General features: G+C 39.8%; 1 protein-coding gene across 1 annotated transcript in view; it reads right to left on the bottom strand.

The window, feature by feature from the left end:
* Positions 1–5,427: 5,427 nt before the first annotated feature.
* Positions 5,428–18,486, bottom strand: part of ptchd4 (patched domain containing 4) — a 35,599-nt gene continuing 22,540 nt past the window's right edge. The window contains exon 3 of the mRNA XM_061704614.1: positions 5,428–7,964. Within this exon, the coding sequence (XP_061560598.1) occupies positions 6,295–7,964 (1,670 nt within the window). The 3' untranslated portion in view covers positions 5,428–6,294. The remainder of the gene's footprint in view (positions 7,965–18,486) is intronic.

Here is an 18,486-nt window from a genome sequence, read left to right as displayed (position 1 = left end):
TGTGCATTTAAGTTTCTATAAAAAAGTTTTAAATAGAGGGACTAAAATGGGGTGGGGGGCTGAGCAAAGGCCCATGTCCGAAAATGTACCGCCTGCCACTGGAGTATACAGTAACCTATATACAGAACGAGACACCTGGTTATATTTCAAATATTTGGATGAATATTACTTTATTCTGAAGTTGTTTTACATCTGTGTAAAGCACTTGATGAATGTGGTTAATTCCCGTCTGTCCTTGATGAATGTAAGTCATCACTGTTCCTCCCTGTGTGCTAATAAGAGATAAATACTGTAAACAAAAGAGCAAAATTCAGTTTTCATAATTGTATTGCCTTATGTTTTGGAAATACTGTGCAGCTGTAAAACTACGGTAGGTAGTTAAAGACTAGTGATGATATTCTCAATTTAACCAGGTACGAAGAGTAGTTCATGTCAAGCTAATCTATGTCCTGTGTGGGTTGATCAATCAGAGGAGACTTAGCTGTCATAAGAAGTGGGGGACTTTTGTTGATTGTGTCAGATATGAGGGGAGTATGCATAGGTACACAAAGTGGAAAATGTATATGCTAACATGGTCTTTCGAAATTAATCATCAACTAATTTGAACCAGAGACAGCTAGGTGTAAAAGCACCCCTTGTCTTTATTCTTAATCGTGTGTTCACACTTGTCGCTGAGCGAACTGTTGTGCAGCATGTGTATTAGCGACGCAAATATATGTGTAAATTCATAACTACAGTCAATATTTATAACACATCAATAACCAATAACACCTCATTCAATATAAAACCGTCCAATGAAATACAGTAAGTACGTCCGTGCATTGTCTGTAACCTCGATGTGTTGTATGTCCAGCCTGGTGTGAACAAAGGAGCGCCTGAAAAGGGAAATCAGAAAAATGTAAATGTAAAGATCAGCACAGACACGAGATTTGCTGTCGCAAGACAGCAACTCCTGGTGCACACTGGTTAGCACTGCTGCCAAACTGCGAGACAATTAATTGGATGGTGTCAGTTTGGGCATTTCTGTATCATATCAATCCATATGCATGTACGTACTGTACCGTAATTCCCTTAGATGTGAAAATGAGCCCACATAGAGGACAAGGAGCAGTCAAGACAAGTAAACAAAATGTTGGCCACTGTGTCCCATTTAAATGTGAATGAACAACATTTACAGTGCACTGTGCAAGGAATAAGATGTATTCTGGTAACATTCCCACTGTTTATTACTGGTCTACTGTGTTCAAGTTTTTCCCATTTCCATTTTTTTTAAGAAAATCTTGTCAAGAAAAATCTTTCTATATTATATATTTTCTTAGAAAATATACAAAATAGTATTGTACATTTATTTTACACTTGGAATATCCTCTGGATCTTCTTTAGGCTCATACATGAGTCATTTTCTTATTTTCGCAGCTCATGGTGTTACAGAATATGCATCGAAAGAGCAAACATACGTCAGAAGATTTTGCAAAGAATATAAACCAAGTTCCATACATGCATACATACAATGCAGTGCCATGCAATTTGTCGCCTTCCCCCTTTTAACACTTCATGCCTTCTTGCTATACGTATATGACACCTCGTCCATCACCTGCTGTTCAACTGCTGCTACTGCTCTTTTCTAAGTAGGGCAAAGTCTGATTGATGACATGTATAAGTGAGACTTCGACAATGACTTGTCAGAAGAACTTTTTAAATAGCTGAGCTGTCATTTGTAACTAGAAACCGATAGTTGTTAAAATTCACACACAACTTTTTATACCGTCACAAAGTTCACACAGTCCTGTGCAACGTTGATCCGTCATGACCTGTGCAATCGTTCTGCAAGACACACATTCTCACACACCCACACGCAGATGACTGTCTGTGCGTGAACCATTCAGTTTGTCATCGACACTGCAAGGAAAGCTCCTTCGTGACGAACCTGAAACTATGCACTGACAAGCCTCCGATCTCATTGAACGATGTCATTGAAAAAGTGCTGTCTATGGGGGCCTGTGACCTGAAGCTTGTTTCTTAGGAAAGAAAGAATTGAACTGAAATAATTTGCCGTGAATATTGAAAAGAGAAAGAATAACAAGATAAAATTATGATATCAAAAATAAGGAAAAAAATCTAATTACAAGTATAAATCCATAATGTTGAGAAAGTGAGAAGTTTTAATTGAAATATGACAATTATTGCAAGAGTAAATCTTGATTTTATAAGGAAATTAAAAAGTGCCGATATTATTATAATGTCTGAAACAAATGTTATTAGACTGTGAGAATAATGACATAATTTCACCAGAAATTTTTGTATTTCTAACGTGAGCGTATATTTGTCAGTCTCCCTTGAGAGATATTAAAGGGATACTAAACAAAAACAATATTTTGCAAGAATGTCTGTGCCCCCAAAAGTCTAAACATGGTATTCTGATTAATATCATGTTCATAGAATGAGAATTAAACAGATTAAGTCATGAATTTTCATCCATCTCAGGGGGCTGTCATGTTTGCATGTTTAGCAATTCGCCATCTGCTGTCCACTGAAATTAACGTCACAACTGTTTGCGTTGCAAACATTACGTAAACAAACCCGGAAAACAGGTACACTACCCATGTATGCGATGATAACTAGCATAACTTAAAAGGTTGATGAAATGATAGTTTGAACAACATTTGAACAAGTTTGGGTTTAATTCTTAATTCTTATTCCACCAACGTAATATCAATGAGGATGCCATGTTTAGACTAGTGTTGAGACATACAACATATTACAAAGAAATTGGGGGCACCTTCAAGTTCCTGGGAATTCCAGTCTCTAATGACCTGAAGTCCTCAACTCCATCCTCAAAAAGGCCCAGCAGAAGATGTACTTCCTGCGGCTTCTGAGGAAGCACGGCCTGCCACAGGAGCTGCTGAGGCAGTTGTAGACAGCAGTCATCGAATCAGTCCTGTGTTATCATCCAACACAATCTGATTTGGTGCTGCCACATAAAATGACAAACTCCGACCGCAACGGAGAATCGGGACCGCCGGAAAAATCGTTGGTGGCTCTCCTACCCACCCTTGAGGACATGCACAATGCCAGAACTAAGACAAGAGCATGCAAAATCCTCTTGGACCCTCTACATCCTGGTCACCAGCTGTTCCGGCTCCTTTCCTCAGGTAGGCGCTATTGATCAATGCAAACTAAAACCAGCAGAAATGCCAACAGCCTCTTCCCTCTTGCTATTATACTGCTAGAGGCTAAGTAACAGTGTGTTTTGATGATTTTATGTCTCAAAAGTATTCATTGTCAAAATGGCTGTCTATTATCGAGAGCAGGTCCAACTACCGGAGACAAATTCCTTGTGTGTTTTTGACATTCTTGGCAAATAATGAAGATTCTGATTTAGTTCCCCTTTAATATTACTTCCAAAAAATCCTAGTTGAAGATATAAATAACTGAAAAAAGAGTGTAGAGTGTAGATTTTTCTTTCACTGGGACACAAACTGTGATACAGATGAGAATCTAATATTGATGTGGGAAAACACTAGTAATTATGTATTTCTTAAACCAACATAAGACAACCCTCCACATTCCTCATCTTCAAGCAAGTGACAAACTGCTCCTGCAGTGGAATCCCTCTTTTCTTATGAGTTCATTGTCAATATTACATTTTTATTGACTTGTAACATTCTAATTTTATCCTCAAAATATTATACTCTTTTTCCTTAAAAAAAATATTGTGTTCTTATGGCATTACACCTGTTTTCCCGCTCAACAACACCAATTTATACTACTAATTAGACTTCTTATTTTTGATTTAAATGTGACAATTCATCCGGGGTATTATTTCTAAGATTTATGTGCGATAATACAGTTTGTCTTGCAATGACCCTTTTCTGAAAAACTAGAAGACTATTCATTATATATCTTATTTACCAATCAGAGAGAACATCCAAGCAAAAACAAACAAACAAACAAACAAACAAAAAGCAATCTCACTTTTGCAATTGAGCAATTGTATACTGTATTTTGTTCCCAGTGGTCTCCTTGTGTTTTCCCTAACAGGCTAATTGATTCTCATAGTGAATAACTTTTTCTCTGTAAAAAAACAAAAGACAAATATGAAATATAAATAACACCATTCGCTCATCACTTACAGTGGGGCAAAAAAGTATTTAGTCAGCCACCAATTTTTTCCCACTTAAAAAAGATGAGAGAGACCTGTAATTTTCATCATAGGTATACCTCACCTATTGGAGACAAAATGAGAAAGAAAATCCAGAAAATCCCATTGTCTGATTTTTAAAGAATGAAGATCAATCAAAGCAGTTGCATAAAACATTGGTGTTAGCCAATGCAATCATTAAGAATTTCCTGGAAAACAAACAACTGGTGTACCAAGTAGGGATGGGAATTGAAAAATTGTTTCTTCCCCTCTATACCCAGTAATTTGATTCCTAGGAATCGTTTGTTTGCTTGCCGGAGGATTCCGCTTGTCAATTCCTCCCAGAAAAACAAAACAAAAAAACAAGCGCGGGGAGGAGGAAAAACATTGAAGTGTTGCAAACCGGCTTTCACGGGGGAGACTCGCTGCTGGTGAGGCCGCTCTGATGCTCACGCATCCTGAATGTGCCTCAACCCTCAGTCTTCAATCTTATGACTTTACGTGTTCCTATACTTTTGCTCGCATGGAAAATGGGTGGATTAAAACAAAAACTGTAAATACCTAAAAAGCGGTTGCTGTCTTGTCTCATAGTAATCATTTGATGACAAACAAAGCATTCTTCAGCAAAAAATAAAAGACTTCCCCCACTGTGCTAATACTTTTGAATGTTTTCGCTTCTTTGGTCTGACTTCCTGTTTTTTTTTTGTTTTTTTTACTTTCTATCCAGTAGCAAAATGTTGTCAGGCCCTAGTTTTTCATTCAAACATCTTAACAGGTATGACTATATGATTCAATGCGATGTGTGTGCACACATATATATATATATATTAAGAGGACTTTGTGGCTGAACTCTTGTCACAACTCTGTTGGGAAAACGTGTGACATAAAAGAAAAGTAACGGAATACATGCATGACTGCATCTAGCTAAAACATTATATCTGATGTGTTTTAGAATATAAATTTGTGCTGAAAGAATCTGTTGTAACAATGTTTCTTGACATTACATTTTATCAGCATGGGAACGCTTGTATTTCCCCTTTAAATGATGACCCGAACATACTAATTGCCAGCTATCTGATCCAAGAATTGTAATGCCTCACTTATAAGACTTTTATGAGGCCTGGCAAAAGGGCAACTTCGCAATGTTGTTCTGCAAAAGTAAGTTGCAGCCTTATCGGATGTGAACTGTTGTACCACCTCCAAACTGAAGCCAGGTTGCTCACCGTTTTGGCACTTAAGAACAGAAGGTTTTGACTGATTTGCACTAAGCTCAGATTCAGCTTATGGAAGGTTCAAGTCTCACAGTGTGGAAAAGAACATAACACACATTTATACCGATCTTTTTGCTTTATGGTTTGTTTTCTTAGAAATCTTCCCAAATCCCATATTTTCCTCATAAAATTCCCACTAAAATTTACAATTTGGAGGGAGGAAAAAGAACAATGTAATCCTCATTATTTTTGCTTTTATGTAGGCAAAGCCCAATCAATTGGCAAAAAAGATGTTAATAAAAGTTGCGAAAGAGATTTGGTTTTCTGGTAAAGTCTAGCTATTGTAAGCTAGGTGTTGTTAGCATATGGAGGTCACAAACCTTTTAGTTGATGCAAAACAGACAAGTCATCCGTTGACATACACAAACAAATGAATCCAAATCCTTTTCACTCATTGTGTATGAAACGCAGCACAATTTTCTTCAATGGATGAAGCGCCCCTGATGTATTGGTAGCTTCTTAATGATTACATTTCCTCTAGCCTGTTTGCGCCTTCTTGGCTAACAGACTGCTTTGCGCCTCACTCATGTAGATAAGGGCCGCTGGAGATAAAGTCTGATTTACAAATATTTCAATAGAGCAATCTACTATATATTCATAATTTGTGTACAGTTCTGATAACCTAGTTTCACATATACTGTACCTAGTAGTAGAACTATGATTATGCTGTGGTTGGTAGCAATGAAAGACACTGTCAGGACATATACTGAAAGGTTGTCCAATGGGACTGCACTCTACTATGGGCTGCTTAGTTGCTATTGGCCGGGAGTAAGCAGCCCTTCACCACACAGGTGACAGACGTCTTCACTGCACTTTATCTTGAGAATTGTCTTATTACATTATATAATCCAATGAACATTCACTGCGAAAACAACAAACTACTCAGACATTTGTCACATGATCAGGATTCTCTCGAACGTCTATGCACTCGATCTCCTCCCTTTCTCGTTCCCTCTCTCTTTCCCGCTCCCTTTCTTTCCGCTTGGCCCGTTTCTTTTTCTTGTGTCTCTTTTTAGATGGTGGGAAGAAGGTGAGGAAGACGGGCAGGATGACGAAGCAGTGAAGCACGGTACAGCCGGCTGTGAGGAGCGAGCACTTGAACAGTGTGTAGGTCAGATTGGAAGGCACAAACACTAAAGGTATGATCCCAATCACAAAGCAAGATGTGTTCTGCAGGATGGCCGCACCGTGCTCCTCCAGTGCCAATTTGATGCACTGTGTCCTTGTGTGCTCGGTGGCCAGCACAAAGGTATATAGGTGTGGTACACAGTGATCCATGGCAAAGTTTAGGGTATAAATAAGGCACAGGATTGAGATGCTGTCCATACCGACATTCCAAAGAGTCATCAAACCTAAGACGCCCAGCTCCACTGACGTAACTGTGAGGATGAGCCAGAAGTTCCCCAAGGGGTTAATGACAAGGAAGAAAGTAAGAATAAGGATGGTGAGTACACTAAAGCCTGAGGTCAGGATTGGAGAAATGACAGAGGAACTGTAGCGGTCCATGAACACAAATGTGGGATTGAAAGCAATGAATTTGATACTGTTAATCAGCATCAGTGGGCGAAGCTTCTCTAGAAGTTCCACCACCTCCTCGCGCTTCTTTTCTGTTGTCCGTGCCACCAAATAAATGCGCGAGGCAATGATATCGTACTCATTGGTATCACGGTTCTTGGAGAATATGATGTCCTCTGTGAAGTGCTGGTACTCAGGGCTCCGCAGGAATGATCCTTTGAGGATATTGATGAAGTCACTCTTGGTCGATGCGCTCACATTCACCACCCGCAAGTAGTGGAAAAAGTTGTCAATCCAAGAGATCTTGTTGAAGCCGTGACTAAGTGTCTTCAAATGCTCTTGCACTGTCGAGTTCCAATACTCAATGGGCTCATAAATGTAGAACCCAATCACAGGGCTGTAGTTGCTGAAGTATTTCTGCTGAGTCAGTGCATATGAAACACTTGGAGAGTTACTCGCCAAAAGGTTGACAATGTTTGAACCGTCACTGATTTGTAAACATCCCATGAATGAGAAAGAAGCATAGATGAGATAGAGAATAACCACAAAGGGCTTGACATAGGTGTTTGTAATCCACTCTGTGTAGTGTTCACGCAGGAAGTGCTGGATGAAGTGGTTCTGGTAAGGGACACTGTCATGGTGTGTTGAGAGGTCATGGCCATCACTCATCATGGTTTTAAACCAAGTGGGCTGGCGGTCCAAGTACTCCACTGAGGGAATTTTACAGCAGAATACACTGTGGTAGCGGTTTTGCTCCAGTTGCCCAGCGAACACCAAGCAGGAGCCATAGAATGAGAAAACGTAGAAGTAGTTAACCAGGATGGCGACACACATGCTCTGGCAGAAAATCTTCACTGACTCAATATTGGTGAAAGGGCTTGCTCCCATGCCAAACGTGATGATGTAGAGCGAGCTGGTCATCGTGTAGCACACCATCACATCGGCAAATGCATCGGCGACACGCTCCTTAAAAGGCAGGTTTTCCCTTGTTCTCCTCCAGCCTGCCAGCAGCTCAAACACCCCTTTGCTTCCATGACCTATAGAACACATGACAGAGAGACCAGTAAGACATTATGTACTGTATGTACACTAAACCGTCATTTATCACAGGGGTCGGGTTCCCAGAAAACCCACGCAGTGCATTCAATTTGTGAAGTAGCGACTAATTATTTATTATAATACTATATAAATGTATAAGTTTCATACTCCACTTTAAAGGTATTTTTTTTGTCCACTTGAGGTCGCCATCCACTTACACAACACAAGCAAAGGCCTATTGGACATAGCCTGCTTAAAAGTGAACAACAGCCCATGCGGACAGGCGATTTCCTGGGTTAACCATTTGCACCGTGCCTCACAGTCCTGGCAATGAAGTCAACAAAAAGCATTGCGGCTACCCAGATTTAATTGTAGTGATGTTTTAAACTACTGTAATGTAGTTGTAGAAAATCAAGCTAAACATTGCACTTTACTTGCATTTGTTCATGTCACTATTGTTACGAGTGTGTGCATTAGCTAATTGTCGGTCTAAGGTTGATCTTTTATACATTTTTTTCCCTGAAACTCTAACAGTGGTTTGTGTTTTAAGGTACTCAGTAAGGTTTCTTTTTCTGCTCAGAACAAGAGCCCAGTAGCCTGAGTCACTGCTGCCACATTTAAATCAAGTAAATCAAATGGAGCATAACATAGTGAAACCACTGAAGCTTAATGCCCCAATGGTTGTCCAATTTTAAATCTGGGTAAATAGCTTTCATGCACTTACAAATTACACTACTGGTAAACAGTAAAATGTGTAGTTGGTTGTTAAAAATTGTCTGGCCAGTGTAGCTGGAGAAATAGCTTTTGTGAAGCTGAAGCGAAATGAGGAGAGGAATCTGTGGCTGTGAGGCAAACTGCTGCTCAATCCTAATCAGCTTTGGAGCTCAATGGAAATTCTCTGAATGTATGAATGCTGAATGATGCACAACCAGAATGGCAGAAGGGTGACACAGGTTTGAGAAGGGAGGTGACGTAAAATAAGGTGGAGACAGTCGGTAGTTAGCTGAGGTTCAACAACTATATGACCTACAGCACATTAAAACAGCACACACCTGCTTATAATATAAAGCAGTACAAACGTTTGTGCTCAAGGGCCACACTTTATATTGAAAACAGATGGTAAAGATCATTCGTAGATGAGGTAAAAAAAATTTTTTTTTTAAAAATCCAAAGGTTTATGTAAAACATTTATTTAATAATAAACACGTAAATGTGTTAACATTACCAATAGTTTTGTATAATTTACAATAAATAACCAATAGTGAGATAAAGGAATTTAAAAAAATGAATACATTTTGATCAACCAATGTTAGAAAAAAGGCATTTAATTAATGCAACAATTATTACAAGTCTTTTAATAATGGAAATGCTTGTGGACTTGATTAAAAAAACAGAGCAGGGTCATACTTTGCCCACCATTTATCTGTCCATCTTATGAATGATTCACTCTGGTCATCATTAATGTGTTGTTACCTGACTTAAATAAGGACTTTTTAAATGTCCTTCACCTAAGATTTCACAAAATTCAATTTTATATTAGAAATCATTGATATTTCCACAAGTGTTCTAAGATCAAAACATGCATGCTCCATGAACTTGGTATTAGTGTCACATATTGTCAATCTTGACCTCAACTCTGTGAAATCCGCCTCTGGAAAAACTAAAAATCTTACCAAATGAATTTATCTTATTTCTAGTAAAAACTTATTACTGTGCTTATTTTAAGACCGTTTTGAAATTTTCCCAGAATTTTAAGCAAGACAAAGATTGTTTTAAAATACAAGTTCTTATTTTAAGATTTATATCAAATCAATTCGGCGGCACGGTGACCGACTGGTTACCACATCTGCCTCACAGTTCTGAGGTCCCAAGTTCAAGTCCGGCCTCGCCTGTGTGGAGGTTGCATGTTCTCCCCGTGCCTGTGTGGATTTTCTCCGGGTACTCCGGTTTCCTCCCACATTCCAAAAACACGCCTGGTAGTTTAATTGAAGACTCTAAATTGTCCGTAGGTGTGAGTGTGAGTGCGAATGGTTGTTTGTTTACATGTACCCTGCGATTGGCTGGCGACCAGTTCAGGGTATACCCCGCCTCTCGCCTGAGGATAGCTGGGATAGGCCCCAGTACACCCGCGACCCGAGTGAGGAGAAGCGGTACAGAAAATGGATGGCTGGATAGATGAAGTCAATTCATACTAGCTCCATTGGCAGATTTCTTTTCCACTTATTTGAGGGACATCTTGTCTTTAATATTTTTTTTGTTATAAGAAAGTCATTTTTACAGCGTACTCTGTCAAATTCACTACAACGCTGACAAGTCTCTCACTGGTAGCAGACAATAGCATTTGTAGAGAGGAGCATGGCCTTAGATTGCTGAAGAACTGAATGAAGTGAACACATAAAATTATCCTGAAGAGGGAAGCAGCTATTGAAGTTGATGTAGTCTTCTCATGTTAAGATTGTCGTATTTACTCAAGAATCCCTTCTTGAACTATATGCTGCCTCTTGGTCGTGTCACAGATGGACAGAATACAGAGTTTGATTGTCAATTTATAAATTGTGTTATTAGCTGATGTTGAAACACTCCGTTGAATAGAATTCCAAATTTGTCCAGCAAATTTTGTTCAGTATTGTTGCTTTGAGTTTTTCCCCAGCGTCATGATGAATGGACTAATAATGGCCTTCATAACCAGCCGCAAAGCCTTGTCCACCTACCCCCTCCCTTGAGTAAGGGACAGCCTGCGCTGTCTGGCAGCCACTGCAGCAGTTAGTCAGCAAGCAGGGCTGACTAAAGCGCGAGAGAACAATAATAAACTATAGCTCAGTATGAAAGGAGGCAGAGACACGAGGCATTGTACCTCAAGCCTGTCCCACTTGCAGGTACAGGGCTCAATGGATTGTAGGAGAGCAGTTCGTCAACGGCCTGTAACCGGGCTATTTTATCACGAGACGAGGTGTGTGTGTGTGTAGTGTGTGTCTCTGTTCAATAATCCCACAGCCTGATCACAGCACGGCAATAATGGAAGCCTTGGCTGCATTTGCCTCCCGTCTTCCCTTGGCCCACACCAAAATGCCACTGAGTCATTAAACTAAATCACTTCACTGAAACCTTTGTGGCTTTCACACCCCAAAAACACATCCATCACATGGCAAGAGTGCTTGGCAGCTCCTCCCACCCACCATACAGTCTTCCAATCAGGATGACTGCAGGAATGACAGCGGAGGCAATATTGCAAGGGGGATGTCGGACTGCAGACGAGATCGAAACTCAATAAAACCACACGAGGAAAGTGAAAGTTAAGATGAACGCACAGGAGGACAAAATCAATCTTCAAATAAAAATCAATATTTGGGAGAGAACACTTGTTATGAATGCCATCCTCTGGCCTTTTCCCACAACAGAGCAACTTGTAACTGCAAACTTTAGCGATTTATTAGTGCCTGTGCATATGAAAACATCTTTTCTTTCTACTCTTGGGTAACATTTCAAGGTTGCTTTTGTTCCTTGTATTTTTATTTATTCATTTATTTATTTTTGCTCTTGTATCATCTGCACTGTACTGCAATGTGTGGATTGTATATATTGTTTGAACATTACAGCCTTCCGTTCTGCATATCCTAAAATGCTACAGAGACAAATGTGCTCGATTTTGTGGTGGTATCAGCTCTGCAGTGGGAATCTTAGCTGACCAGGAATTAGAAATAGTACCTGGTAGTACCAGGATGTGTCCCAAAGGAAATTTGCCAGGTGATTGTCAAAATGGCGTTTAAGCTCTTATTTAATGTTGAACATAGACAGTAGTTACTTCAAGGTGAAGGTACTCAGCAAGGAGGTTATAGGTTTGAATCTAGATTCAGGCCTTTCTAACGTGAAGTTTACATGCTTTCTCTTGTGTTTTTGTGGTACTTTAGCTCATTTCCACAGTTGACATATGCTGACAATGCTTGATTAAAACACTAAATTGACCAAAGATAGTAATGTGAGAATGTGCATGCAGTTTCTGCAATCTGTAGGTTTTTTACAGGAGTAGGTGGATTGCCCCCCTTGCTGAACGCCAGCACCCAGCATTTCTACATGGTCTCACATCCAAGTTCTAACCAGAACCGACCCTGCTTAGCTTCCAAGATCGGGTACTCTCGGAGGTGTGAGCATGTGTGCTTTTTAAAAAAATAAATTGAGGTGTACGGCAGGGTTGTGCACGGACGTGCACTATCCACTCCCTGGAACACCTCCTTCAGAAAATCTTTGTGTGTGTTGCTTGTTTTTAACAGATTTGAATTATTATTTTTTAATTATTCTGCTCACACTGATTTTTTTTTTTTAAATTGAAGACCAAAAAGAAGTCAACATTTAAACAAATCATTTTAATTTTGTTTTCTCAGCCAAGGCGAACTAAAGAGTGAAGGCCTTGCTGTTGGGGCATGGCCCACAGGCCTTCTTGTTCTACCAAAACCTGACCTGGCAAAGGATGGTTTTAAAATACCTGGGTATATTTCCAGGCTAAGAGAACTTTGTAAAGAGGAACTGGGAAGGCCTTATGGGGGAAAAAAATGACGACAAAATAGTTTTGTTTTGAAAGAACATTGTGGATTGTGGACAATGACATTGACTGGCCTGTTTGGACCCACTAACATTTTTTTTTTTTTAGCACATATATGGAGCAAAAAAGCTAAATAATATCTTAAATAATGAGTAATATACTGTAAATTAAGGCAAATTCAGCCCCAAGACACTGTCTTATACAATTTTGTTTCCACTTGTTAAACAAAGAGCACAATAGGCTCACCAGGCAGAGATTACAAAAAAACAGGAACGAGGCAGCTCTCCAGTGGATATAAAAGGTCTGCACACCACTGTTTAAATGCTAGGTGCAATTGCACTGACAAAGACCACTAGATAAAGACACATTTTATTCATTCATTTTCCCATACCGCTTATCCTCACTAGGGTTGCGGGCGTGCTGCCAATCCCAGCTATCTTCGGGCGGGAGGCAGGGTACACCCTGAACTGGTCGCCAGCCAAGCGCAGGGCACATAGAAACAAACAGTGTTCTCCGGGCACTCCGGTTTCCTCCCACATCCCAAAAACATGCATGGTAGGTTAATTGACAACTCTAAATTGCCCGTAAGTGTGAATGTGAGTGCGAATAGTTGATCGTTTATATGTATCCTACGATTGGCTGGCGACCAGTTTAGGGTGTACCCCGCCTCTCGCCCGAAGATAGCTGGGATAGGCCCCAGCACGCCCGCTAACCCTAGTGAGGATGTATTTTTAATGGGACATGCTGCAGGAAGTGGCACCTCAAAAGGATTAAATATCGCTAAATATAGCATCTAGGAGTGACAAAGTGTTGCATTTTTAAAGAGTCAGGAATACTCATCGCCAATCAAGCTTTTTACAAAGGTATATTTATTTCCAATGGGCTATTTTTATATGCTTTGTCAATAATTTCTTATGAAGTCAGCTCATATTAAACATGAGAAAGTGACAGCACAATTTTTTTCTTTTGCTGTGCAATGACAAAAAAAAAATACAATTTGATTTATTATTCTGCTTTGTGTGTTGATGTACTTCTGTATCTGTGGTCTATAAACTCAGACAGAGTTGACAACAGAATGCATCCAATGGAATGATTCTGTGATTCATTCAGGCCACAGTGCATGCACTCAACACAAAACCTCAGTACACGATTCTCAAATTACAATTGTCTTCATTGCATTAAAAGTTGTGATGCTGATCACAGTAACAACATCCATGTATAGACGGACATAAAATACTTTCATGGTTCACAAGGTAGAGTGGTTAGTATTTTGACTCCTACAGAAACTCGTGTCCTTGAATAACTCACCGCACCACTAATCACTCCATGTGCTGGACAGAACCTTGCATCACATCCTCTGCCATCTGTGGATGAATTATTTGTTTGAAAAGGTGAATAAGACAATGTTGCAAAGCACCTTGAACTGCTCCCCATTTAATATGTACCAGCAAGTACTTAGCATCCACCTTGGGGAAGGCGGGGGACATCCAAACGGGGCTGGTGGGGCATCAACAGTCAACAGAGTTTGGACAACTACTATCACGATAAATTACAAACTCAATTTTCAGATCTTTTTAGTGAGACCCTTTATCAATGTATCCTACTCTCGTATGTAACTTGAAAAACTGGTCTAAAATTGTACATTTGATAAAAGACTGAAATACGCATTTCTCTCTAAATATGTCACCTCCATTCACGTAAGGCAGAGCACAGGACTGAATGAGTTTAATAAAAAAAAAAAATTGAGCAAAGTCTACATTTAATGTGACGAACAGACGCATTACGCATTACTTACTGTACATACTCCTGTAGCTCATATTCTCAACCCAAATACATGCCGAGTAGAAGATTAAAAATATGCTTTTTGAGCTGACCAAGACCAGCATGCAAATTTCATGCCACTCATTCCCCTTTTACACTTTTTAGTCGCTAAAAAAGAGGGTCCACTGATAATAGACAGTATCAACAGTGAACTTGCATTTTGCCCAGAAAAAAATTCCACTTGCATTTTTCTTTCTAAGAGGAAAATCGGAAACACACAGTTACAAGTAATATGCAGCTCAAACAAAAACACAAAAAGTGAAAGCAGTTGATGTGTAACACTGCATCACTTAAACAAATGGTGTGGCTCCCTTATTATTTGCTATATTATCAATGATCATAACAAAAACAAAGATTAAATGATGATTCTGTGTCTTGCCTGTACAGAGTACTTGAGACTGTAAATGACAAAGTGCTTTGTGTTGCACCTGGGGGGCAATTACTGCAAAACACATTTTAAACCCAGCCAGACTTTAAATCTAATATAATGTTGCTGCTTAATTGAGTGTTTTCCTGTAAACAGAATTATGTTGTGACACAGAAATTAGACTACCTATGTGACATAGGGGCGGCACGGTGGCCGACTGGTTAGCGCGTCAGCCTCACAGTTCTGAGGTTCGGGGTTCAATCCCCGTCCCCGCCTGTGTGAAGTTTGCATGTTCTCCCCGTGCCTGCGTGGGTTTTCTCCGGGCACTCCGGTTTCCTCCCACATCCCAAAAACATGCATTAATTGGAGACTCTAACTTGCCCGTAGGCATGACTGTGAGTGCGAATGGTTGTTTGTTTCAATGTGCCCTGCAATTGGCTGGCAACCAGTTCAGGGTGTGTACCCCGCCTCCAGCCCGATAACAGCTGGGATAGGCTCCAGCACGCCCGCGACCCTAGTGAGGAGAAGCAGCTCAGAAAATGGATGGATGGATGTGACATAGGTAAATGTATATATTTATTTTAATTTTTTTTTTTTTTTGGGGGGGGGGGATTTCTTGTACTTAAAGTTTCCCTCAAGTGGAAATACAACTCCCACTTGGGTGTATACTTTATGATGCACACCACACTTAGAACCAGTTCACAAACATACAGGCCAGTAAACATTTCTGTCACCGAAACCTTTTGCCTGCCAAAACGGACTCAAAAGTGTATTTTCCGTTGCGGACCGAAATACTTTCATTACCAAAACATCTCGCCGAGACAGGATGTTGTGAAATACGCAAGGAAAACCCGTGAGTGGCACATGACTGACTGGATGAACGAACACGAATTAGCCTCAAGTCGATAGCTGATACCAACGAAGCTAACGGCCCTAGCCTCATACCAGCTGCAGCGGGACCACGGAATGGCAGCGAGGAAAAAGGGCAGCGGCACAAAGTGTGAAGCTTCATCGCCAGATTATTGTCCAAAATTGTGCGGACAACAACTGTATGCTAACGAAAACTTTATTTATCATAGAAATAAGACAATGCACACCAAAACACCATGACACTTTACAGTACTGTCGTAACACTTGACGGAATATGAAATATGGCCGTCGTGTGTAAATCATAGGTCTTCGCATGACAGTCAAAGGCGCTGAAAGGTTTGTGGATCACTGCCTCACTGATCACGGCAGCAGTGAACCCCACAGGATCTGCAAATATCTGACAGCAAATAAAGTTATTTCCAAAAAAAAAAAACATGTCGGCGGTGTGGAACAGACAACGCGTCTGAGACAGACACCATGTAATGCCCGGATCAAACTACAAGACAAATTTGCTCTTTCACGCTTGCACTGCAATAAAATGTTGTATTCCGATACCACCGCATCCCGTTTTTACGATCAGTGGCCTTTATCTGGTCAACTGAAATGTAACACTCGTTACCGTGACGACAACAACAAGAGTGGATCGCGCCGTGTTTGTAAGAACAAAATGGGGAAGAACGTGTGTCACGGGTGCTCAGGACAGGAGAGGACGTTCGTTTAAAGCTTGCTTGAGGTATGTTCCTGTACTTTTAGCAAGCTAGTGCTAACGCTAACGGTTGTACGTAAACAATGCTGCTGTTCTGTCGAATCATGCTCTAAAGTTTCGGTGTGGGTGAAGTCATTTCATTAAAAATAAAGTAATTTAATTACAGTAAGTGAGCACCCATTATTTCTGTCACGTTGTAATGTTGGTTTGACCTGACTGATTAGAAGACACGATCTGACTCCAGCAGTGATTTCCAACCTTTATGGAGCCAAGGAACATATTTTACAATTGAAAAATCTCACGACACACCAACAAACAAAAATGTCACAAAAAGTGGATACATTAATTACTGTATTTATTTCCTGCCATCTAATAGAAGACCATTCATTTGTTCTGTCTGTCACTATGCCTCACTGGCATAAATAGAGGAACAAAGATACATTATTTATTGTAAATAGATTTTTGGAGCAGGCGGCACGGTGGATGACTGGTTAGAGCGTCAGCCTCACAGTTCTGAGGACTGGGGTTCAATCCCCGGCCCCGACTGTGTGGAGTTTGCATGTTCTCCCCGTGCCTGGGTGGGTTTTCTCCGGGCACTCCGGTTTCCTCCCACATCCCAAAAACATGCATTAATTGGAGACTCTAAATTGCCCGTAGGCATGACTGTGAGTGCGAATGGTTGTTTGTTTCTATGTGCCCTGTGATTGGCTGGCAACCAGTTCAGGGTGTACCCCGCCCCCTGCCCGATGATAGCTGGGATAGGCTCCAGCACGCCCGCAACCCTAGTGAGGAGAAGCGGCTCAGAAAATGGATGGATGGATGGATTTTTGGAGCAATTAGGTAAACAAGTATATACAGTAAATGAACAGGTCATTTAAATAGGCACATTCCTCTCTCATGTGATCAGATCGGTTATCGTTTTTTTTTTAAACTCGATGATCGGTGATCGGCCCAAAAAATCCTTATTGTGTAATGCCTAATTAAATGTATCAGTTAATTGCAATTAAGTTAACAAGCTTACTAAGTAGAGTACAAGATTCCCAGACTTCTATACTACTACTCGTCTGACAGTACATATTTAGCTCAGGAACACAATACTGTACATTTATTTTCCAATGAAATAGGAACACAGACAAACTGCAAAGCAGCTTTTAAAACATTAATGGCTCAATAAAAAAAATATACATATTGATAATATAATACATTGAACGCCTGATACCTTACCTATTACAGTATATTACAGCATCTCTACTCGAAAATGATGGTGGTTGGTAGAAAAGATATTCATAAACTCATCTATGTCCAGAGATTGCTCGACTTGACTGACAGATAAAACTCTGAATTCCTGTTTGTCATCATCCATGACAATATATATCAATACAGTCCAGTCTTTCCACACCCTGTTGAAATGTCAGGTTTTGTGTTAATCGCAAGCATTATAAACTGACATATATGCTACAGTGTACACTAAACACAACACAAACACTATAAGTAATTAAACTCACCCTTTGGCATCTACCGTAATTTTTCGTGGACATTTCCCCCCCCCAAAAATTGTCAAAAGTCAATAGTGCGCATTACACAAAGGTATGGGAGAAAATGAAAAAGACTGTCACCCTTTTTAATATATGCCGCCATCTAGAGGTTATGAGAAAGGTGTAGCCTACACTTTCATTCCAGTATGACAGGAATACGTATGACTGCATATACTGTATGTACAGTTGTGCTCATAAGTTTACATACCCTGGCAAAATGTGTGATTTTTTTTTTTATTTTTATTATTTTACACATGACTGAACAACAACCATCATTCATTTCTTTATGGTGATGTTCTGTTTAATGATAATGCCTTTCTGAAAAGCTTGACCGTTTAATTTGAATCCCATAAAAATAAAATTAAATGTGTTTCGCCTGGTCCTTCGTGTTTTCGTAAAGAATTGTACACATCTTACAAATTCTGTCTGGGTAATCAAACATATGAGCACAACTGTGTGTTTTCTCATTTACTAAATAAAAGTAGGGCTGTGAATTGTTTAAATAAGTGTTCAAATAAAGTGCTTAACTTCAGAATAATTCTTACAAAAATTAACAAAATACAGATAATACTTAATGTTTTGATCATATGGGAAGAAGCAAAATTATGCATTGCAAAAATGCATTACATATAGGAAGAAGGTTTTTCCAGAATTTTTAGCTTAACTTTGGGTGCCATTATACACA

Source organism: Phycodurus eques, chromosome 18, assembly GCF_024500275.1.
Source record: "Phycodurus eques isolate BA_2022a chromosome 18, UOR_Pequ_1.1, whole genome shotgun sequence".
NCBI lineage: Eukaryota > Metazoa > Chordata > Actinopteri > Syngnathiformes > Syngnathidae > Phycodurus > Phycodurus eques.
The sequence above is the reverse complement of the archived record's forward strand: the minus strand, read 5'-3'. Positions and strand labels throughout refer to the sequence as shown.